Genomic DNA, 25694 nt, shown 5'->3' with positions numbered 1-25694 from the left:
GGTGCACCTGTGTAATGATCATGCTGTTTAATCAGCTTCGTGATATGCCATACCTGTCAGGTGGCTGGATTATATTGTCAAAGGAGAAACTCACTGATAGGGATGTAAATAAATCTGTGCACATAATTTGAGAAACACGCTTTTTGTGCATATAGAACATTTCTGGGATTTATCAGCTCATGAAACCAACACTTTACATTCTGCGTTTATATTTCTGTTCAGTGTACTTTGAAACAAAAAAAGGTCAGAACTCAGAAGCCAAATCAAAATAATTTATTTATGACATTTCATACAGAGTTTTAGAATTTAGTGTCTCAAACACTTAATTGATCCATTGCCATATTTCCTTGTTGCCACCCCAAACCAAAAATTAACAAAAAAAAATGCCAAGCATGAGAAAAAAAAAGCTATTCCTGTAGATTTTCACAAGCCTGTCTGCCTCAATGTCATTACCATATGCTTCTAAAATGATTTCACATTACTTAAACAGTAAGATGTTCTCTTTTTTTTTTTTAAACAAGTGCATTTATTTCATTACACTAGATCACTAGCTGCTCAAAACTCATTAAAAAAAAAAAGCCTCAGTGATTGGTTAAATCATTTATAACTACATTACTAAACCCCAAGTCAATGCATCAAGTATTTCTCTCAGTTGAAATCTCAAACAATATGTCAAATGCGTGATTCTTTGCCAATGCGATTTCACACACAACTTTGGGGAAACCAGCCTACCAAGATTGGAAAAAGCGTTGCACAGTAGGATTAAAATAAATAAAATGTAAAAAGCAAATAACGTTGTCCAGTAAGTCCAAACTTCAAATACCCAAGTCAAATTTAATTCTTCGTTTTTATCAAATTTGAAAACAGCAAACTCACCCTAAAAAGCACAAAATCTGCAGTGGTAGATAGATACCAGTCTGACAAATGCCAGCCTCCCCTTCTCTGGAAGTTCAGCACTAGAACAAATACATTCTCCCACACACACCTCTAGTGAAGGGTTAATAATATGATATAGCATAGGCAACTACACTTCTACAGTTCTAATGTTCAGTTTAACTGGGACAAAGTTTCCCCAAAGGACTACATTACCTAGCAAACCTTGCCGAGCGATTCAACTCTTGTGCGTCCCAAATGGCACGGTGTTCCCTATATAATGCACTACATTTGACCAGGGCCCTGGTCAAAAGTAGTGCACTTTATAGGTAATAGGGTGCCATTTGGGACGCACCCAAAGCTTTGACCCTACCAAGTCAACTAGGATCGTAGGCAGCTGGCACATAGCACATAGAAATGGTCTGTTATCGTTTAACCCCTTTACTTCGCTGCCAAATGTATTATATAAGCTAGCTAAATCACTCTCTCAGCTAACAGCATTCAGCCTACTTCTGAATGATATTGCTATACCATCATTTATTTATATTTACAATACACAGAATGTGTTGCTAAACCTGAATATACTGCATTGATGTGGAGAAACCAACAAGATCTTGACAAGACCATTCCGGTCAACTCATCAACCTAAGCACAGGCAGTCAGGTTTGACTGCATCGACCTTAGCCTGGTCTCAGATCTGTTCGTGCCCTTGCCAACACCATTGCTGTCATTGTTAAGCCAAACATGACAATTACATAAGGAGTTAGGGCAAGAGAGCCGAAACAGACTGGCACCCAGGCCACATCAACATATCTATTCCCTAGGTTTCCATAAAAATAGCCTAACTAAGCTACAATCCCATTGTGAATAGTAAGTTGTAAACAGAGAGCCTGACTGATTATCAGTATGTATGATCTGAATCCATTAGAAGACGGGAAATCCAGACAAATCAGGAAATGAAGATAAAAATAGATGAAACAACTTCAAATAAACAGCATTGGACCAGGAGACTGCGATCTGCGAGTCGGACCGCACGTTGCGCTGCTCCTACCCAGAGTGGATTTCAGCTTTAAAAAAAATATTATAATAATTCACCCTTCCTTCCGCAAACAAGAGCCTTCCAGCTCTGGGCAAAAACCACCGACATAAAACTGTAGCTTGATTGTTACCGATAATTTTGTTGACCTTTTTACAGATAACATAGTTGAGCCAATAATTACCAAGCCTCAAATTATATATTTTTTTATTTTCAATCAATAAACAGAGGATCATCTCTAACGGCCTAATTTCAGGTCATCGATTCCGATTCTAGATAGTTAGAATCACAATGAGCCGCTCGTTCGTTCCATGAAATTCAGTGCAACAGCAAACTGAACTGTAGCACTCTGTCCCAATCTGTTTGCTTAGCAGCAGTCAATGCATTAACAGACATCTTAATTAATCAACCCAGCTTATCTAGGTCATTCATCCTTGCCAAACCTACGCTCACAAGAAAAAAAAGAAATGTCTCGTCGTCACTGCGTTGTTAGTGATATCTTTGTGTGTGTACACGACATGTATGTTCTTTTCTTTAGTGCATATGTTTCTTGCAGACCATTTATTCTTTAAAATCAAAAATGGCAGAGGGCCTTAATACAGGGCCCAAATGCCCCACCTCTCCTCAGTTAGAGAAGAAAATGAAACAGCCTCCAAAGAGAGCACATTGATTTTAAAATCACTGATTTTAAATTCTGTGAATACATTTGTTTACGAGGCCTAAATGAGATCTTTTTCCTTTTTAAAAATCACTGTGAAAGTTCACACTTCTTAAGCAGTTTCTTTTTTGCCCTACTTTCTCCTGGATGTCCCCAGGCTTCCATTTCATTGTCATTTCACAAAGCTTTTTTTCTTTCTTTGGGACAATGCTCCAGGAGGCAGACAGGAGGAGGCGGCTACCGTTAAGATTGTTGCTTTTATATGCATTCCATTTTTTATATATTTATATCCACGTATATATTTCATACTTTTTTGTTTGTTTTCGTTATTCATATCGGAAGTTTTACTTTGGCGATACCGGGGGGATGTTCTGCTCTTTGCCAGTGTGTCGGGGGCCTCCTTGAGGGGAGCTGCGGCAGGCTGGTTGGGGGCCCCGTCTCTGTTCACGGAACTTGAGGCCCCCGTAGCCTCCCTGTCTGGAGGGCCCGTTGCTGCGGTAGTAGCTTCCATCCCGGGAGTCCCGGTCCCGATGGTCCCGATCACGGGGACGGGTCTCCTTGCACTCCCAGCCACCGTCCCTATCCTGGGCTTTGTCCTGCCGGTCTCCCCTGGGGCGGTCGCCTGAGCTGGTGGTGGAGCTGGAGCCTGGCTCCTCTACCTTGTTGACGCGCAGCTCACGCAGAGGCTGGGCTGGCGTGGAAGGGGAGGCTGAGGCTGGGGGGGCCGGAGGGGGGGCTCGCTGGCACACCTCGGCATAGCTAAGCTTACGGGGCTCCTGAACAAGAGTCAGAAAAAAGGAACAATGAGTTCAGGGGAACAGATATAGATCTAAGAGTTCAGGTAGAGAACAGAAACCAATTACATTTCATAAAATGAAGAAGCAATCCCAATGTAAAACAAAGCAATCATCTCTAAATGGCTAGATTAGAGGTACAGGATTATCTTTGGTGCCTCACCACTGATGCAGGGGTAGCGGTGGTGGCTGGGGTGCTGGGTGTAGCTGGAGTGGAGGACACTGTGCTGGGTTGAGGCTTGGGGCCAGGCATAGCTGGCTGTGTGGAGGGGAGTCCGGATGGGTTGGCCGCACAGGGAGCAGGTGTGGGTGGGGTCACTTTGGGGGCTGGGGGCTCTGCTACCCTCTCCACCTTCTCCCACTTCTTCTCCTGATGGGGTACGCTACAGAAGAACAAAAAGCAGGAAGGAAAGACCCATTCAACCCAGTTAGTTTTAATGTCATTATGACTGAGGCAGACCTTTGTATGCTTCTTTGAGCTCTATTTATTGACGATTCTAGTCAATTCAGTACAACTTTATTGGCAGATCACTAATAAGGCAAGTCTCTAGAATTCACCTGTGACATTAGCTTTACAGCTGATTGACTTGAGGCTAGCCAGTGATCAATCTTTCAACGAAATTGCTAGGAGCAGAATTACTAGCTAACATACGAAAATGTATGCACCCACTAATGTAAATCGCTCTGGATAAGAGCGTCTGCTAAATAAAATGTAAACAGACAAATCTCTATACACAAAGAGTGAATAGAGATATTACACTAACCCTCTGAAAAAGAATGCACAGACTTCAGCCTATTTTCCCTTACCTGGGGGCAGGTGCATGGATGGGGGTTCCAAGGGGGAGTGCAGCAGGTTTGGCTGCAAGCTGAGCAAGATTAGAGACACACACTGCCTCCTCATGTCCTGGGGCTGGGGTCGGGGCTGGGACAGGTCCGGCACCCACTTCCTTGCTGGATTCCTTGTTTGCTTGTTCCGGCGTCTGTAGAGAGAGTAAGGAAAGACTGAAGTCAGCATATGAGCAAAAAAAACAACACCCAAACTAACTTGAGATCTGCATGTGAAACTCCAGTTTGTGATTTACGCAAAAGTCTGAGTTGATCGTATGCATCTCAAGTTAGGATTCTGCCCAAAATGAAGTGATAGGAGTGTGGTAGCAAGGCGTTAACCATAGGGATCCCGTCTTTACCTTGTCTTTGTTCAGTCCTCGCACCACGTCTGACATCCTGTTCTCCAGTAGGGGCTCTCCCTGTGTACTGGCCACACAGCCCGGCAGCGGAGGGAAGTTGGTAGCGGCCAGGTCAAACTTAGGGACTGGCACCTTTACCTCAGCCAGGGGTATGGGCCTCTGGAAGGGGAAAACAAAGAGATAACACTTACATTTTGCACCATACAAACTCAAATGTACATACTAACAAAATAAGCTTAAAAACAAAAAAGACATGCAAGCAAGGAAAACAAGGCAAGACAGTAGAGTTGATAACCGGTTTGGTCCAGATTAAATCTATTATGCAAAAGCCAACTAAGTCCACATAGTAACTGTCATTCGTCTTGCAACGGTACCGTAATCCGCTCATCCTCTCTCCTCCTTCTTGTGCCTCTGTATGTAGTCCTTCTGTAATCGAGGACAGAAGAGGTTTTTAGAAGTCGTTCAGAAACTAGTACAAGTGTTCCGTTAACCGACTTAACATTCTCCATATCAGACCTTCAGATCTCATAATCTTAGCGCTCATCGGGACAGGTGTGGATGATCATAGCTTAGGGGAGAGGGGGAGCGTAGGTAGAGGACGAGGGGGAGCGTAGGTAGAGGACGAGGAGGAGAGAAGGGAAAAGACCCAAAGCCAATCACACTCCACAGCCTGTTTTCCCCTCCTGCGCATCAAGTTGTCATCATTAGGTCTGAGATGACCGGAAGAATTCACCACTTCAAAAACAGAATGTCATTGTTCCATTAGGGGGGTAATACCATCCCTGAGGACCTCATGGTCTTCTGGCATAATACCAGATTGAGAGAGAGATTTTTTCTTTTACCCCTTTTTCGTTATATCCAAATTGGTAGTTATAGTCCTGTCCCGTCGCTGCAGCTCCCCTACGGACTCAAGAAGAGGCGAAGGTCGAGAGCCATGCGTCCTCCGAAACACGACCCTGCCAAGCCGCACTGCTTCTTGACACACTGCTTGCTTAACCCAGAAGCACCAATGTGTTGGAGGAAACACTGTCCAGCTGGCAACCGAAGTCAGCTTGCAAGCGCCTGGCCCGCCACAAGGAGTTGCTAGATCGCGATGGAACAAGGAAATCCTGGTCGGCCAAACCCTCCCCTAACCCAGACGATGCTGGGCCAAATGTGTGTTCCGGTCACGGCCGGCTGTGACACAGCCTGGGATAGAACCTGCGTCTGTAGTGACGCCTCAAGTGTTGCGATGCAGTGCCTTAAACGGCTGCCCCAATCAGGAGGCCCCCCCGAGAGACCTTTATGAAAACAACAACAAAAAGTTCCTAAGTGTCAGGCTCACCTTCCGCGTCCAGCCATGCTTCCGTCATCATTGAGGTCCGAGGAGGTGGAGATGTGGGGGAAGGCTGAGTTCAGGTCTGGAGGTGTCTGGGTCTGCAGAGGTCCAGGGCCGGTGGTGGGGGGTTGGGGACTCCTCAGGCCAGTCAAGCTCTCCAGGGGAACAGGGGCCACTTCGCCTGGTCTCCCCACCTGGGGCTTCACGTGTGCCCTAATAAATACGACCCAGGGTTACAGAGGCTAATCTTGGCACAACTGGAACGTGGTGGGGATACAAATAGCATGCAGCCTCTAGGCCTACATTTGATGATATATAAGCCAACATGCAACGGATGTGCGAAGAAAACTAAGACAAGTGTCGGCTGAAATTAACTTTGCAAGAGTATTACAAACACCCCACCCCCTTTCAATTCATGCATTGGTTTTTTCAAGCCCATGCTTAAAGAACTTCAGATATCAATCTTTGCACTTGTCGGGACAGGTGCGGAGATTCATGGTTTTGGAGGGAGAGGAGCAGTTAGGTGTGAGCACAGGAGGAGAAACAGAGAGACCCATTCCCTCCAAAGACTGTATTCCCTCTATGCACATCAATGTGTCATCAGGTCCAACCAGTGTCAGTGACATGACACAAGAGTACAATAGAATTAAGCCAATCATTATGTCTGCCCACTACTCATCTTTAGAAATACATGCATTTGTTAAGTGGTGGAGGCATTTCTCAAAAAAAAAAAAAATACCCTGCAAAGTTAACGTGGGTATCCGTACCAATTCGCCAGCTAAAATAAGGTTTTTTCTTATTCAGGTTCAAATGGCAGTTTGCAAAGGAAAAGTTACCAGTCAATCATTTTTGGCTGACCAAATCTCCATTCCACATTACAGTAGCTAGCCGTGTTATTTATACAGTCATCATATGAAACAGACTAGGTCACAGGAATTTCCCCTCACCTCTTAGTAAAGGACATTTATTTGGTAGCATGACTACATTACCAAAGTACAGCTGTACTACGGAAACATTTATAATGAAACTAAGAGATAAATGAAAAGAAATAAAATGGATGGTTAGTCAGGATGAGAGAAATGGTTAAATGACAAAATGGAGAGCTAGCTAGATCAATGTGGATAGGAGCCAAGTCATAGTTAGAACTGTTATCTGAGCTATAGCCTATAAAACTGTTATTAAACAGTGGTGTAAAGTACTTCAGTAAAAATATTTTAAAGTACTACTTAAGTAGTTTATTGGGATATCTGTACTTTACTATTTATATTTTTGCCAACTTTTACTTCACTACATACCTAAAGAAAAATGTACTTTTTCATCCATATACATTGTCCTTGACACCCAAAAGTAATCATTACATTTTGACAGTAAAAATGGTCCAATTCACACACTTATCAAGAGAACATCCATACTGCCTCTGATCTGGAGGACTCACTAAACACAAATGCTTAATTTGTAAATGTTACAAATGCAGAGGCTTGCTGTGCAATTAAACTGAACTTCTTTACTTCAGATCAAAATGTTAACTCACAAAACTCACTCATCCAATCCTCACACCTCCGTTCACATACAACGTGTCTGATACATTCTTAAAGCAACAGTGTTCAATACTCAACTGAGCTATGACACCACATTACTGAACACAACAGTAAATTGTTGGAGTATGCCCCTAGCTATCCATCAATAAAACATTTATTTTGCCATCTGGTTTGCTTAATATAAGGAATTTGAAATGGTTTATACCTTTACTTTTGATACTTAAGTACATTTTTGCAATGCCATTTACTTTTGACAAGTATATTTAAAACCAAATACTTTTACTCAAGTACTATTTTACTGGGTGACTCACTAACTTGAGTCATTTTCTATTAAGCCATCTTTACTTTTACTCCACTAATTATTACTTTTTCCACCAATTATTAACTCTTCTAAACATCTTGCAAACCGAAGCTGTCAAATGACTTAACAAATCATATACGTCAATGTTAAAAGTATTAACTGAACTGTTATGCGCTGGCTGTCAGAGCTAAGACCAGTTATAGATTTAGTCATTTGGCTGTAGACTAGAACAGTAAGACATGGGATAATGCTAAACTGTTCAAATCAAAATCAAATTTGATGTAGCATATTTAGCAGATGTTATTGCGGGTGTAGTGAAACGCTTGTGTTCCTAGCTCCAACAGTGTAGTAGTACCTAAACTGTTATAAACAGCTATGAACTGACAAAGCTGTCAGTGGTATTGCAAGAGATGGGGAAGCGATGAAGCTGATATACAGTATAATGGCTGTACCTGAAGGCATTTATTACATTCTTTCTTGAATAGAGGGGTACACTGCGGGGACAGACAGTAAGAGAACAGGTGATGAATTCAAAACCTTACCTTGAACTGGTTCATTCAACAACTCATACACTATTAATATGGAAATGCAAAATCTGTGGTTTTATGTAAGGATATATGCCATTAGGCTACGGCCACAGAGACGCATGGACAAAAGAAAATAATAATACTTCGTATTTGCATTCATAAATTGCCTGTTTTTGTCAGTCAAAGGTTCAATCCAAGTAAACCATTTTCCCGACAAGCTGCATAAGTAAAAAGGCGAAACTATTGTGCGTTTTTGAACGGATAATCTCAAATTGAAAAACCACTGGAACAATCCATAATTTCCACACAATTTATGTAGCCTTATTCTACGAAGGGAAAAAAATGGCACAAAGTATTTACAAATTTTACTATAGTTTATCTACAAACTGGCATGTACAGGTTCAAAGCATCTTCACCCACAGAAAGACAACTTGAAACCACTCACGGCACTTCAGAGAGAACACAAGATCAACTTTCAACGTACCGGTTTCTGTTATAGGGCCGAGTCATATTAAGGGAGTTGTTGGCAGTTTTGTAGTGTCCAGTAGAACTGAATCCATTCACAAAGCCACTGTTGGGAAATGGTGCCTGGAGATGTGGGAAAAGGAGGAAGAAAACTTCATTGTCAATATTCTTAAACTGAATTTTTCCTTTTGGTCTGATCAGCCCAACCCCGAGACACACACAGACACACACAGCGGGATTGGAAGCACACGGCCAGTCGCAGTGTAGTGCAGGAGAGTTACTAGTCATTAGTTACTAGTCATTACACAAGCTTCCACCTTTCAAATCAAATCACATTTATACAGGTCACTGTTGAACAAGAAATATCTATAATATTTTGTAATTCTAAATTTCATTAAATAGGAAGATCTCTTCTTTAGGATTTTCTCAATAAGACTAACCGAATGAAATTACAATTGACACAATTTACTAGGATAAAGTTTATAGTGTGCTGAAACTTACCAAATAATTTGAATATTATACATTTATACCACAGTTAACACCATAAAGATAATATATTGAGTGTTGATGTTCACCAGAGGAGTCTCAAAGTAGGGTGTAGGAGAGGGTGTCCAGGTCTGTGGTACGATGCCGTAGAGAGGGTACTGCTGCTGAGGGCTGTACACGTGCTGCATGTACAGGTTAGGGTTGTACTGGGACTGGGTCTGGGCAGTGTACATGCTGCTATCCATGCTACGGTAGCCATTCTTAGCAAAGAACGTGTTGATGGCTTTTATCCTCGCCTGGAAGTTAGAAAAAAATCGAATCAAATAAATTTTAAAAACTTGTGAAACGAAACAAAATGTGGAAATTTGTCTTTGGCTTCACAATATGATTGCGAAGGGAAGAGAGATTAATAAAGGGAAGTGACAGTCTTAAATTACAAGTGATTGATTGTGTTATGTAACTCACCATGATAGGTTTTCCCTGAAATGTTTTCACCTCTTCTCTTAGATATCTGTGTGCCTGAACAGAGAGAAAGACAACAGACAGGCAGAAATGCCATAGGTCTTCTCAACAAAATTGGGATTGATACCTGCTTAACGCCCATTACACCAATTAGAAGCCTGAATACTACTTTATACGCCAGTCAGATCCGGCTTACCTGTTGAGCGTCAGTGTCAGATTGGAATGTGATGTACCAGTTGTTGTTGTGCGCAAACTCCACACTAATCACTTTTGGACAGTTGTCATTTTTAAAGAGAGACTCCACTTCCTGAGGGGAACAAAAAAAGATAAGAGTATGTGAGTTGCTGCTCAAATACAGCAAATGTGCCAGCATTGTAACTTAGGAGTACTACTAACAATTCACCTTCTCATTTACAATAATAACACTGGCTACAAATATTGTTGTAACACGATTGCATATTGGTTATAAAGTGGTTAAAAGAAATTGTTGCAAGAGTAATGTAACCATGGCTGTAACATGGTAATATGTTGGTTTTAACACGGTCGTCTGACCTCTACAGGTGTTGTCTCAGGAACCTCCCTCAGGATGATGATGCAGCGTTTGTGATTAGGACGCACTTTCTCTCCTTTCTCATCCACTTGTACCATTGGAGAGGCTGAGAACAAGAACAAGAACAAACAGGGTCAGAAATTACATCACTATCCATCTACATTACCAGTCAAAAGTTTGGACGCCTACTCATTCAAGGATTTTACTTTATTTTTTACTGTTTTCTACATTGTAGAATAGTGAAGACAGCAACACTATGAACACACATGGAATCATGTAGTAACCAAAACAAGTGTTAAATTAAAATATATTTTATATTTGAGATTCTCCTAAGTAGCCAGCCTTGATGACAGTTTGCACACGCTTGGCATTCTATCAACCAGCTTCATGAGGTAGTCACCTGGAATGCATTTCAATTCAATTAACTGGCCCTCATGAGGACCACCACACGAAAGGAAGACCCAGAGTTACGTCTGCTGCAGAGGATAAGTTCATTAAAGTTACCAGCCTCAGAAATCAGAGTTTAATTAACAGACAAAACTCAACATCAACTGTTCAGAGGAGACTGCGTGAATCAGGCCTTCATGGTCGAATTGCAGCAAAAAAAGCTCTACCAGTGGAAAGCTGTCCTTTGGTCTGATGAGCCCAAATTGGAGATTTTTGGTTCCAACCGCCATGTCTTTGTGAGACGCAGAGTAGGTGAACGGATGATCTCCGCATGTGTGGTTCCCACCGTGAAGCATGGAGGAGGAGGTGTGAGAGTGCTTTGCTGTTGACACTCAGTGTTTTATTTAGAATTCAAGGCACACTTAATCTCACTAGGGTAGGGGGCACTATATTCACCTCCGGATGAAAAGCAAAGTAAACTGCCTGCTACTCAGGCTCAGAAGCTAGGATATGCATATAATTAGTAGATTTGGATAGAAAACACTCCAAAGTTTCTAAAACTTAAAATAATGTCTGAGTATAACAGAACTGAAATGGCAGGTGAAAACCTGAGAAAAATCCATCCAGGAAGTGCCATTTTTTGAAATGGCTGTTTTGCCAATGAAAGCCTATCCACCATTTAAAGGGATAGGACCCAGATTCCATTCCCTATGGCTTCCACTAGTTGTGAACAGTCTTTAGACATTGTTTCAGACTTTTATTCTGAAAAATTAGGGAGAATGACCACATTGAGTGCGTGGATAGTGGAATGTCCCCAGAGCCGTTTCCTGCACGCAACCAAGACCGCACCTTTCTTGTTTTTCTTTTATATTGACGACGATATTGTCCGGTTGAAATATTATCGATTAAGGCTAAAAACAACCTGAGGATTGATTATAAACATAATTTGACATGTTTCTATGAACTTTACGGATGCTATTTGGAATTTGTCTTCCTGTTGTGACCGCATTTGAGCCATTGGATTACTGAACAAAACGCGCCAACAAAATTGAGGTTTTTGGATATAAAGAGGGACTTTATCCAACAAAACAAACATTTACTGTGTAACTGGGAGTCTTGTCAGTGCAACCATACGAAGCTCAAAGGTAAGTGATTAATTTTATTGCTATTTCTGACTTTCGTGACTAAACTACTTGGCTGGTAACTGTATGTAATGTTTTGTGTGCTGAGCGCTGTCCTCAGATAATCGCATGGTTTGCTTTCGCCGTAAAGCCTTTTTGAAATCTGACACGGCGGCTGGATTAACAACAAGTTAAGCTTTCTTTTGATGTATTGCACTTGTGATTTCATGAAAGTTAAATATTTATAGTAATTTAATTTGGATTTGGCGCTCTGCAATTTCACTGGATGTTGGCCAGGTGGGATGCTACCTTCCCACACCCCCTACAGAGGTTAACCAGCATGGCTACCACAGCTTTCTGCAGTGAAACGCAATCCCATCTGGTTTGCGCTAAGTGGGACTATGATTTGTTTTTCAACAGGACAATGACCCAACACACCTCCTGGCTGTGAAAGGCCTATTTGACCAAGAAGGAGAGTGATGGAGTGCTGCATCAGATGATCTGGCCTCCACAATCACCTGACCTCAACCCAATTGAGATGGTTTGGGATGAGTTGGAGCGCAGCGTGAAGTAAAAGCAGCCAACAAGTGCTCAGCATATGTGGGAACTCCTTCAAGACTGTTGGAAAAGCATTCCAGGTGAAACTGGTTGAGAGAATGCCAAGATTGTTAAAAGCTGTCATCAAGGCAAAGGGTGGCTACTTTAAGGAATCTAAAATATATTTTGACTTGTTTTAACACTTTTTTGGTTACTTCATGATTCTATATGTGCAAATTCATAGTTGATGTCTTCACTATTATTCTACAATGTAGAAAATAGTAAAAATAAATAAAAACCCTGGAATGAGTTGGTGTCCAAACTTTTGACTGGTACTGTACATACAGTAACTATAATTGAATGGGTTATACCACTCCATCATTGTCCTAAAAGTATTGCCATTGGTGCGTAACATTTAAAAATAATAATAATCAATACCATTCAATCACAAGTCCACTTGTTCCTAGACTGGTCACAGAGCTGTTTGTGCCGTCCCACATTGACCATAGGAGTAGGCAAGAAAACACAAACAGATTTGGGACCAGGGTACATGGTTCCACAAAAGTAGCAAAAATTACAAATAAAACAAAAGTTAAATTCCTTACATCGGAGTATGTCCAGGATGAGCTCCATGTCAGTAGTGAGGGCCTTGATGCTCTCCATGCTGGCTATGGTCCATATGGGGACAAACTGGTCACTGTCCATCTGGGACATCAGGTACAGGTCCTTGGACAGGTTCTCCCTAGACAACAAATGAGGGTCAAAGGTTATTATCATAAAACATACATGGCTATCAAACATTCACATTTATCCTAAGGAATTAACTTAATATGTAATCACATAGTCTGATGGGGCTTTGGCTATGGGTCATTCAGTAAGGCATAGTGTAGCAACATTTTTGCAACTACAAAACTAGTGTGCTTTAAATTGGACAAGTTCAGGCACTATCTTCCAGTTACAAACATAGGAACAATTACACTCACCTAGAGGTAGAAGACCTAACCTAGAACATGTGTACTCACCTTGAGAAGCAGAACTCCAGCTCTTTCTTGAGGGAGTCTCTCAGGTTCTCTGATGAGAGGGGCCTTTCCTCTGTCAGCTTGGTCTCCCCTGCAAACCAACATGTGTTTCATTAGCATGTACTAAGGTAGGTCAGAAAATTCAATGAGGTCCGAAAAGACACCCGGAAGAGGTCTGCCGCAATAATGCATCTGTAAAAGTGTTATAATTTGTCAGTGAGAAACATGCAGCCTTGTGGCTATGATTCACTAATCTTAACCATCTTTATTGTATATGGTGCATTATGGGTAGTGTCGTTTAGTTAATTGTGCTACATACCTGACGTGTCGGTAGTGGTCTCAGTGGGGGTGAAGCCCAGGTCTGGGGGATCCATGCCGTTCACAGTGATCTCAGCTGTGGATGCTGCCGAGGAGCTGCTGTCCTCCAGGATAGTGAAACCAACACTGCACGGTTTACAACCAGGGGAGGACACAGACTCTGAATAACCTGGATGGGAGAGAGGGTACATCCGTGGTGTTATTTATTGTTCGACTCTTCAGTTAATAGTATGTGTGATAATTGTAAAAACCTATTAGTAGCCTGTTCGAAATTCCACTGTCGAAATGTCTGCACTTGGACATAAAGAGTGCAACAGGGGTCGTAATTTATTGTTAAACTCATAACTTAGTGATACATTTAACATATAGATTTTGTAAGCTAATGTGGATATTTTGACTGGCTATGTCTGTTGCTGCTGTGCCACTGCACCCTCTTGGCCCCACAGTTTTATAAAGAGAGTTCTCAATAACAATAGGCCTATAGATTTCAGTACATGTGGCATTGATGTCATGTATAGTACAGCATAGGTTGTGGTATGTTCCTTCTGTTGTCAGCCATAATAGCCCATCAGAGACAAGTAAGGGTTATTTCATTGATGTGGTGGATAAGATGAGCTTTCCTTACAATGTAAAAGCGCTTTGAGTATCTGGAAATGTGTTCTGAAATGTGTTATGCATAGCCAATCAATGATTATAAATGACACCCAATGTACCCTCTCTCCCATACAGGTTATTCCGAGTCTGTCCTCACCCGGTTGTAAACCGTACAGTGTTGGTATAGCGCTAGGTATGTATACAATCAAAGAAATGTATGCACTCACTTCACTCTAAGGTGCATTGGCTAAAAGAGTCTGCTAAACTACATACATTATTATATGTTGTTAAGTGTCGTTTCTCACCCTTAGTGACGTCAGCCGGGGGCCACTGTGCTCCGTCAGGGCCGTCAGCAGGGACCTCAGCAGGGGCCACAGACACCTGCCACACCTTGGCATTGGGGTTCAGACCGGCACCCTTGGAGGTGACCTTGGAACAGGGGGAGAGGAAATGCACTTTAAAAATGTACAGTAGCATACACTTCTGGGTTGAAAAACAATAGCATTTTGATTTTATTTATGCAACTTCAGTTTACTTTCTAAACAGACCGAATCAAAATGGAATTAATCCCAATCCTGGTCTCCCTTTTTCATGCTGCCTGAGGAACACTCAAGTTGAAATGCGTTGCGGTAACGCATCCTGATGTATTGTCACTCTAGGCTGATCTGCTCTATGCATTTCGGTAAATGATTTGCAAATAGTTCACTAAAATTGGTGCCATCATACTGGCCACCTCTGTCTTTATTTCTTTCCATGTCAAATACAGTGCAATTTTCTTGCCCATCCTAAAACAAGGGAATTACACCCAGCATAACATCTGCATTTTGATTGTGCACACAACCACTCAAAAGACAAGAAAATATACTTGTCTGCGCTTCTCACACTGGGTAGACTTGTTTTAGGTAAGGGTTTCCCAGACTCAGTCCTGGGGCAGTGCTCCACATTGTTCTCCCAGTTTATTTTTGAATCTTTAAAACGGCCCTGTGCAGTCAAACACTTAATTTTCCTGTGATTTAGAGATAGATATATCTATCTATCTCCACACTGAAAAGGCCACTTGAAAGGTGAGCCTGATATGGTGGGGAGGAATTTTGGCCTGCTGTAAATTATTTAATACACCAATAAGAGAGTCCCAAACATCTCTCTCAATAACATATTGTTTTCAGTTTCACCTCCACACTCTCAGTCCGAGCTAAATTATTGCTTGAAAAATTCAGTGGTGTAAAGAACTTAAGTAGTTTTTGGGGATATCTGTAGTTCACTTTATATTGACAACTTTTACTTCACTACATTCCTAAAGAAAATATACTTTTTACACCATACATTTTCGATGACACCCAAAAGTACTGGATACATTAGAATGGCTAGCAGGACAAGAAAATAGTCAAATCCACGCACTTATCAAGAGGACATCACTGGTCATCCCTACTGATCTGGCCGACTCACTAAACACAAATACTTTGTAAATATGTCCAAGTGTTGGAGCGTGCAGCTGGTTCTCCGTAAATTAATAAAAAACATGAAAATGGTGCCATCTGGTTTGCTTAACATAAGGAATTTGAAATGACTCCTACATTTCCGTTTGATAATTAAGTATTTTTTAGCTATTTTATTTTGATACTTAGGTATATTTTAAACCAAATATTTTTAGACTTTTACTCAAGTACTATTTTACTGGGTGACTCACTTTTACTCGAGTAATTTTCTATTAAGGTATCTTTACTGTTACTCAAGTATGACAATTGGGTACTTTTTCCACCACTAGAAAAATGACTTTGCTAAGAAGCCCTTTGTTTCCATTTGACCATTTTAATTTAAAAATATTCACAGTAAGGTACAGAAATGATTTGATATTGAGATAAAGGTCCAATGCAGAAGTTAAGTGTTCATGAAAGTACCATGTAATGTGAACATGAATTGTAATTACCTGTAATAACATTGGATAATCCCCTAATGTAAATCCGATAGAAATAAACATAATTCAGGAGAAATATTTAACAAAAAATATATAACATCAATCTTGATACAAATCAAACGCCTCAAGGAAGTATTACATTTGTTTCCATGAGCACAACATCCACACAAAACCGAAAACATAAAGATTCATAAACAAGTAGGTAACTAAGCTATTGGGAACCAAATTGAATTCGTGGTCGATTTATACATTTTTATTTTCAGTACAACCACTGATCAAGAATGCCAAAGCAAGCATGGCGCGCTGTCCCCATCCACTATTAACCTTAGTCATTTGCAACTCGCCAGCTTGTTGTTTTGCCTACATTGTATCAAATAAAGTTGCTTACCTCTAGAACAACAATTTTGTTGTACTTTGTGGATAAACATTTAAAACGCCAACGAGTTTCTATTGCGAACAAGAGTGAGAAGCAGAACTTGAGATATTAACTACTGTGAAGTAAAATAAGTAAAAAAAAGACGCATAAAGTCGATTGTTTTCTAAAAAATCAACATGCGGTTCTCATTGAACTCCACCTACATCCTTAGCAGATGGACCCACATGACATGTCTCCGCAGAGCGCGCGCTCTCTTCCGTACGCTTTTACCGCCAACCCAAACCCAGAATCGCTGTTGGCAGGCAGCACTGTCAATCTCAAACACAAGCGATACATATAATGATATTTTGTTGCTGCTGCTACCCCTGCTACTGAGCCCTTAACCATTCCTGATGATACTTGAGGCATGTGCCACTTTCTCTCGCCCCCATGTTCTAAAATCTAATATAGGAATTCGGAAATTAGTATTCTTCACAAGAGCATCTCGTCCGGTCTAGGGAGGATCCCCAATCCCCAGTTACATGACACCATTTTAAAATCGGGTGTGGATGAGCTTTAGAGGCTTGGCACTAATCCAAAAAGGTGTAGCCAGCGCTACATTTTAGTAATTCAGCAGACGCTCTTATCCAGAGCGACTAACAGAAGCAATTATGGTAAAGTGCCTTGCTCAAAGGCACACCGAAGGATTTCCCACCTTGTCGGCTCGGTTACTGGGCCAATGCTATTAACTGCTAGGCTACATGCCGCCCCAGAGCTGTCAGTTACGTTGACTGGATATGACAGACAAAATATGTCCAACTTAGTATGTCAGCTACATGTCATTAAAGCAACAATGACACAAATATAAACAATACTGTTAAAACAGAAATATACTACGGCCCACAGCTTGACAAACTACAGCAGAATCAGTAAATACTTAGCTAATGAATGGCCATGCCAGCCACGTACTTAAACATTAACATACATATGAAGCATTTGATATGGGTCGTCATCTTGCTTCACCTTTGAGTCCACAGAGCTAGCCACTGGGGGGTCGTACCTAGTCACCACCTGCTACAAAATGATCCACCCTTCTCGTACTAGTCTAACTGCTACTCCTGGCAAGAGCAGCTGTCACATCTCAATATACATTGTGGTTTCAAAATAATTTGAAATATTAAAGGAGCACACCTTACACGGTGCACAATACGTCTGACAGTCCCTTTGTCTAGCAAAACAACTCGAATTAATATGTAGCAACATACTTGCAGTGCTAGCTTGCTGCTGCCTGGTTGTATCTCGTTACTTTAGCCCCAGTTTCTATATAGTCATCTGACACCGACTGTGCTGCATAGGCCGTGTATTTGCAACGCATGTTAGCTAGCTAGGTAACGTTGATTCGGCGAATTTTCTTGCTGGTTTGGTTGCATAGTTTGACTGCATCCGTGCGCCCGCCCGCCGTCTCCAATCGATAGTCTACTAAATAGCATTACAGTTGTCACTGCATAATGATTACTAGGCAAACTCCAAAATTAGCTACCTAGCCTGCTACTGCTAGCTAGGTTAGCAAATTAAATGGCTGCCAAAGTAGATGGCTACACTAAGCTTCAGATAACGCTTGGCTAGCTAGCCAACGTTAGCTGGCTAACTAAGTTACTCATGATCACTCTGTACGCAAAATGAGATAACGTTGCAAACAATATTTTCCATTGATTTACCCTAGCAAACCAACTGTGTGGCGTATTGAACGACAGCAAATAAATAATTCAGCCAAACATATGGCAACATACCTAGCTAACGTTAACTATAAATAACCTCAACCAAGTTCTCGATGTGAATCGGATTGGTAGTTAGCAGAAATGTAGGTAATATTATCGGCCTCAAGAGCCTATGACTGAGGCATGATGACCCTATTTGGAAAGGCAGTGGCAGGCAACAAATCATGGTGGTAGGAATGGGACTTAGGACGAGATGGGGATGGTGTGTTGGCTAGGTGACGTTAGCTTAGCTAGTTAGTAAGAGTAGAGGCCGCAACTCACCATGCCGCCTGACCCTCCCCCGATCCCAAGTGGTGTGTCGTCCTCCACACAGGTCTTCGGTCCCGGATCACCCTCCTCCTGCAGCAGCCGCGGCTCTCCGCCCTGGTCCGAACTCATCGGCCGCTCCTGGCTCACGTCTCCCCCGTCGTTTTCCTCCCAACCCCCGGGCCTGCTTGCCACCCCTAATCTCTCAAAATACTGGTTTTACTGTCTACAATCAGTCTGCTTATCTCGTGCTAGACTTGTTCAGCCAACACCTAAACCTAACTAAATAGACAGGGTTAGCAAGTAAGCTATCCTACTTAGCTAGCCGGGTTGAATCAACGTGTATGAACCAAACTCGCACGACAATATACTACAGACGGAAACTATGCCAGATCATGAACCTACTTATACCACCTTTGTCACTAATGTTTATTCCAACACATTTTTACAAGCGTCAAAGGCGAATTCTTACCCGGGCAACCGAAGCGGACACTAGGGACACGCACCTTTCTAAGAGCAGGCAGAGGCAGACATTAGTGAAGTCCGCCACCGTCCCAACTCACATTGCGAGTTCGAAATGACCTTTGAAACTTTCGTGGTACTTTCCGTTTCCGGTTGACAAACTTAAAAACAAACAGCTTGGTCAGACAGGGATGTCTTTAAAAAAATGTATATATATTGTACACTATTTTAGTACGTTTGATCCAAGAAGGGCAATACTTACCAATGCAACTGAGGTGCAGTTTTGGATAATTATTTACTTATAGCGTTTCTAAACCAGGGCTCCAACCTTGGCCACGGAGAGCTAACGTTACACCGTCCTATACGTTTTCGCTCCAACCGTAATCTAGCGCATCTGACTCTAATAATTATCTTGTTGATTAGCTGAATCAGGTAAGTTACAACTGGGGTTGGATTGAAAACCTACAGGAGGGAAATCTCTCCAGGAACATGGTTGGAGGGCCCTGTTCTAAACCTTTATACTTTACTCTATTGGTTGGCTGCTGAATCAGACAGACTGATTCTGGTAGGCTATATACACAGCCTGAAACGAATGACTGCAAAATCGTCAAAGTTTTCTTTAAAGCCAAAATGTTTAATACAATTACATTTGAATTTACTTTCCCGGTAGTCTGGTGTGTTGGTCTTACAGTTGGGTGAAATTTGAGACCAAATATCCACAGGAAAATATTGTTTACTTGTCTTTTTAGGGTGCTGCTACTGAAGTTGAAATTTCTATCACCTGGCACTTGCGCAAACCATGTAAATACCTTCTGACTTCAGTTAGTATGCATGCATTGTGAAGGCCTACACACGTTTGCTAATGACCAAATGGCACGAGCACAAGATGGAAGTACATGCACGCAATGCATACTAACGGAAGTCAGCAGGTGTTTACATGGGTGGCAAGGCAATGAAGAGACCTCGAGAGGACCCATAATCAACAATAGAATCATGATTATCGCCTTTATATTGTGTGAGTGAAAGGAAGTCACTCTGATGAAGTTGAACTTCAGTGGATATAACTTTTAGTCGAGCCAAGTTCTGGAGGTGAAATGGAAGAGAATGAGGGAGAATTACCGGAGGTGGTAGGTGTGGTGAAGATATTAGAGCCTAAGCCTCGCTCCAATGGTCATGGTAAAGATTAATTTGGTCCAGTGGGAGTGACATTTTTGGGAAAAGTTTTTTTCAGATCCATATGTGATTTCAGGGTAGTTGGGAAAAGGAGTTGGATGCAGTTGAAAGGTAACCCAAAGTGGTCTTGATGTGCCAAGCTTATAGAGACATACCCCAAGAGACTTTGGTGGCTCTACAAAGTATTGACTTTGGGGGGGTGAATAGTTATGCACGCTCAAGTTGTTTTTTTTTGTATTATTTCTTGTTTGTTTCACAAATATTTTGCATCTTCAAAGTAGTAGGCATGTTGTGTAAATCAAATTATACAAACCCCCAAAAATCTATTTTAATTCCAGGTTGTAAGGCTACAAAATAGGAAAAATGCCAAGGGGGTGAATCTTTCGCAAGCCACTGTAGAGTCCCCCCCCCCATTTACACAGGTAGAAATGAGGTAAACCGTATTTCATTTTTCCGAAATTAAAAATCACTAGCCTCTTGGAGCGCTGCCTCTGGATTAGCATTTTCTTGTTGGCTTATGGCCCTATATAGCTCGTTGATTGTGGTCTTAGTGCCAGCATCGGTTTGTGGTGTTAAATAGACAGCTACGAAAAATATAGATGACAACTCTCTTGGTAAATAGTATGAACTACAGCTTATCATGAACCTCCAGACTTCCTTAATATTAGAGATTGTTAAAAACAGCTGGTTGCCAAAGAGACACACTCCCGCCCTTGAGTTTAAGAGACAATGGGGTTCTGTCCTGCTGATGTATAGAAAAAACAGCTCGATTCATATTAACCATGTCCTTGTTCAGCCATGACTCCGTGAAGCATAGGATATTACAGTTTTTCAGGTCCCGTTGATAGGATAGGCTCGAATGGAGCTTGTCTAGTTTGTTCTCCAGTGATTGTACATTCGCCAATAGAACAGAGGGTAGAGGTGGTTTATTCACTCTCCGCCATAGTTTCATCAAGATTATCACGAGTCTGTAATAAAACACAGCATGTGTGCGTCAAAGTCGAGGAAGAAAACACTGTTCAAGCTATCAACATACTTTTTTTGGTTCCACAAAAGGTTCAGAAAATGTCTATTTTTAGACAGACTAGTGCATATTATAATTCTCGCCTCTCTTTTCTTCGACTCATATCTTCCCACCGGATATTTTCCTTTTTCTTCAGGAACCTTCTATACTCCCTCTGGTACGACACTTCTACCTTCAGCCGGTAGACTATTATCATGACACCAAGTAAAACGATACCTCCCACTGCAATCACAACATTTATAATCCATGGGTCAATCCCCCCCTTTTTTGAAAAAAATAATTAACAATTGCCTGTTTAGCATGTTATTTTGGCATTATTACGTGTCAGATATCAGTTTGCAAACAAAAAAATATATAATTGAGTTAATAATGCCGCATACTAACATGATCTCTTTTGTTTTCTTGAGTAAGGCATCTCCAAAATGCAGGTGTTTCAGGCTAGCTCAGTGCTTTCTGTGGTGGTGGGGCAAGCCAGCAGAAAATACGGAGCGTTGTGCCGTGATTGGCTTAGTGTTCTGTCACTCATGGGGACACTACGTCAATGCCAAGTCTAAGGGTAGACTTCAAGCCCCTTGGGTGTAGCTTTGATTGGACTGATCATGTCGACATCATACTTTCAAAATCTTAGCTAGCAGTCATCACCATGAATCAAATTGACAATACTGTCAAATCCTTTTTAATCCTTGTCATATGAAGAGAAAATATAGATAAAACGTATCAGTGCTCACCGGCCATTGGACATAAACATTACACAACAAGTTGGAAATCACAAATTCAACAATGAGTGGTGAGTCCAAAAATGTATTGTATGCTGCTGCATAAATGATGTAATATGCCAGGGAGATATGTATACTGCAGCCAAGAAAGCAATACTAAGCGTATGTTGTGTAGTAAGCTGTTAGTAGCCCATGTGCCTCACCCTAATAATTTGGTCTATTTTCACCTCTTAATTTCGCCTACTGTTCTGACTTGGTGGTGCACATGTAGCCTATAACCTGTTTTTGAGAAATATAATCCTTGAATATTGTAAGAGCTTTCATACCCCCTTTATTTATACTACGGTTCTGACCTGGTGTACAGGGAGCACACTGTAAGAACGGCCCATGTTCTGAATTCTGTCTATGTACATTTCAAAGGTACTGAACAAATAGTCCGTCCTAGCTCGCTCATTAATGTCTTCATCTAAATTACGGCTTGCCTCTTGTCCGCTTGTCGTCCTCGTATGCCATAGTTTGTAGATCTCAATTGTCAGTAGAAACCATATTTGTTTAAGCAAGTCAGCCATATCAGCTGTTTTTTTTTAAGGGCAGTAAATGAGGCTGAATGAACTTTTTCGGTGCTAGACAAGGCTCCGCTAATAGCCAGGTGTAGCAGAGATCTAGTGCAATTAAAGTATTGTTTAGTGTTGTGTTGTTTAGTGGCTTTGCTGGCATGCATCCCACAATTTTTTTTTTGCCCCACCAAGATTTACATGCTAAAATCGCCACTGTGTGTAGTAGACAAAGATGTCACCAGTGCGTACGTCTAATTCCACATTGACAAGTACAGTATCATACTTACAGGTGAATGATTGAGTCCCATTGATACAGAGCCACAGGAATGGTGACACATGTTTATGGCTGACTCATGTTAAAACATGCAAGCAACCAGGCCCTAAAACACACACACCAAGAAAAATGTTTCATTTAGTCTGTCATACTCAAATATATATATAGCAGTCAGCTAATAGTATAAAAGTGTGGAAACAAAACTAAGTGAAAACAAAAGTAATAATTTGCTCTGGTTGAAATGGTCATGGACTGATATTTGAAAGACAAAAAAGGTCCTGTGTGGCTGAATTGGTAAGAGTGGTCCCATGTGGCTCAGTCGGTAGAGAATGGTGTTTGCAACGCCAGGGTTGTGGGTTCGATTCCCACGGGGGACCAGTACCAAAAAAAAAAAAGACAAAAAAAATGTATGAAACGTATGCATTCACTACTGTAAGTCGCTCTGGATAAGAGCGTCTGCTAAATGACGTAAATGTAAATGAGTACCAAAGTTGTGGGTTCAATTCCCTCTGGGATTTCATGCAAGTTGCTTTTGATAAAAGCATCTGGTAAGTGGCATATACAGTGCATTCGGAAAGTATTCATACCCCTTGACTTTTTCCACATTTTGTTACGTTACAGCTTTAGTCAAAAATGTATTCAATATTTTTTTTACTTATCAATCTACACACAATACCCCATAATGACAAAGCAAAAACAGGTTTTCGAAATGTATTTAAAAAAAAATTATATCACATTTGCATAAGTATTCAGACCCTTTACTCAGTACTTTGTTGAAGCACCTTTGACAGCCTCGAGTCTTCTTGGGTATGGTGCTACAAGCTTGGCACATCTGTATTTGAGGAGTTTCTCCCATTCCTCTCTGCAGATTCTCTCAAGCTCTGTCAGGTTGGATGGGGAGCGCTGCTGCACAGCTATGTTCAGGTCTCTCCAGAGATGTTCAAGTCTGGGCTCTGGCTGGGCCACTCAAGGACATTAAGAGACTTGTCCCAAAGCCACTCCTCTTGGCTGTGTGCTTAGGGTCGTTGTCCTGCTGGAAGGTGACCTTCGCCCCAGTCTGCGGTCCTGAGCGCTCTAGGGCAGGTTTTCATTAAGAATCTCTGTACTTTGTTTCATTAACCTTTCCCTTGATCCTGACTAGTCTCCCTGTGTCTGCTGCTGAAAATCATCCCCACAGATTGTTTCTCATGGTCTGAGAGTCTTTAGGTGCCTTTGGAAAACTTCAAGCGGGCTGCCATGTGCCTTTTACTGAGGAGTGGCTTCTATCTGGCCAATCTACCATAAAGGCCTGATTGGTGGAGTGCTGCAGAGATGGTTGTCATTCTGGAAGGTTCTCCCATCTCCACAGAGGAACTCTGGAGCTCTGTCAGAGTGACCATCGGGTTCTTGGTTTACCTCCCTGACCAAGGCCCTTCTCCCTCGATTCCAAAGTTCTTCCATTTAAGAATGATGGCGGGCACAGTGTTCTTGGGGAACTTCAATGCTGCAGAAATGTTTTGGTACCCTTCCCCAGATCTGTGCCTCGAGACAATCCTATCTCGGAGCTCTATGGAAAATTCCTTCGACCTCATGGCTTGGTTTTTGCTCTGACATGCACTGTATTACGTTCTCCCCTCGGGTGTAGCTCGTCGGAGGAGGAGACGTAAATGCCTGGGCCTAAACACACCAGGTAATACAGATGAAAGGGGAAGAAATGTGGGGTGTAATGAGCTAAAATAATCAGACCACAACCAGAAGTCAATTTTAGCCCTCAGGGGATGTTTAGTAAAGTAATAAAATAAACAATATAAAACACCCATAAAGAATCAGTAAGAAAACAAAAACTAACAACCACAACCAGGGAAGGTAAGAGAAGGGAATGTTTGGGATCGGGGTCCAAGTAATGAAAATAAACAAAAGGTCCCTCTTCTACACACCTAATCCTTCCTAACACACTAAAACTTAACCCACTGTCCTACCTGGTTCCAAGAAAATACAAGGGTGACACCCGCCCAGCTAACCTAGTGTATAAAACAATGGGTTATCTACGTGGGAATGTACACCCATGGGCAGATCTACCTTTTCCCTTCTCCAGGACCTAGGTAGGGTGGAGTACATCAGGAGGACAGGCTGTAAAACAAACAAAGATAAATCAAAACAACAAATCATCAAATAGCCAAAAAACAAGTGTCTCCTCTCTCTCCCCCTCTCTCTTCTGGGTTCACACGGCAAACAGATATCCTCTCTTCAATCAGCTACAGCCACGCCCACCATCGTCAGCCGCAACTAGGTACACCTGTAATGCCTAGGACACAAACACACTAACATGGAAAAATGGGGAGCAAGAAAAACGTGACACGTAACAACTATCAACTGTGGGACCTTATATAGACAGGTGTGTGCCTTTCCAAATCATGTCCAATCAGTTGCATTTACCACAGGTGGACTCCAATCAAGTTGTAGAAACATCAAGGATGATCAATGGAAACAGGATGGACCTGAGCTCAATTTCGAGTCTCATAGCAAAGGGTCTGAATACTTATGTAAATAAAGGTATTTCTAAAACCTGTTTTCGCTTTGTCATTATGGGGTATTGTGTGTAGATGGCAGAGGAAAACATTATAATACATTTTAGAATAAGGCTGTAACGTAATTTTTTGGGGAAAAAGTCAAGGGGTCTGAATACTTTCAGAATGCACTGTATTTAAGGATTGAAACATTTAGAATAAAGTAGAGTAGTAGAAATGTACAGTAGGTTTGAAAATGAACAGTAGAACACATTTTATGGCAGGAAAATCCAGACATTGAACAGATGTGAGTGAATGATAACTACTGTATTGTACAGTTTTTAAGGAAGGAGTGCACCATCGAGAGCATGACTGGTTGCATCACTGCCTGGTATGGCAACTGCTCTGCCTCCGACTGCAAGGCACTACAGAGGGTAGTGCAATCGGCCCAGTATATCACTGGGGCCTAGCTTCCTGCCATTCAGGACCTCTATACCAGGTGGTGTCAGAGGAAGGCCCTAAAAATTGTCAAAGACT

At 41.7% G+C, this 25694-nt stretch overlaps 1 protein-coding gene across 3 annotated transcripts; it reads right to left on the bottom strand.

Annotated features, from left to right (window-relative positions):
• Window positions 1-258: 258 nt before the first annotated feature.
• On the bottom strand, window positions 259-19015 carry LOC115167792 (La ribonucleoprotein 4Aa). Of its 3 annotated transcripts, none has more exons than XM_029722396.1 (17): window positions 18481-19015; window positions 14477-14600; window positions 13579-13746; window positions 13263-13350; window positions 12846-12982; window positions 10198-10301; window positions 9842-9952; window positions 9649-9702; window positions 9273-9479; window positions 8717-8820; window positions 8158-8199; window positions 5873-6079; window positions 4923-4974; window positions 4549-4707; window positions 4169-4341; window positions 3525-3744; window positions 259-3343 (listed from the first exon to the last, which is right to left on the bottom strand). In XM_029722396.1, the coding sequence occupies exons 1-17, from the start codon at window positions 18595-18597 to the stop codon at window positions 2912-2914; spliced, it is 2499 nt and encodes an 832-aa protein (XP_029578256.1). In that variant the 5' UTR covers window positions 18598-19015; the 3' UTR covers window positions 259-2911. The 3 variants fall into 3 exon arrangements, with proteins under 3 accessions (XP_029578256.1, XP_029578258.1, XP_029578257.1); XM_029722398.1 differs by lacking the exon at window positions 18481-19015 and adding an exon at window positions 16475-16570; XM_029722397.1 differs by lacking the exon at window positions 8158-8199.
• Between the last annotated feature and the right edge of the window lie 6679 nt (window positions 19016-25694).

The sequence above is a fragment of the Salmo trutta genome, chromosome 30, assembly GCF_901001165.1.
Source record: "Salmo trutta chromosome 30, fSalTru1.1, whole genome shotgun sequence".
In the NCBI taxonomy this organism is placed as follows: domain Eukaryota; kingdom Metazoa; phylum Chordata; class Actinopteri; order Salmoniformes; family Salmonidae; genus Salmo; species Salmo trutta.
Note: the sequence above shows the minus strand (reverse complement) of the source record. Positions and strands in the feature narration are given on the sequence as shown.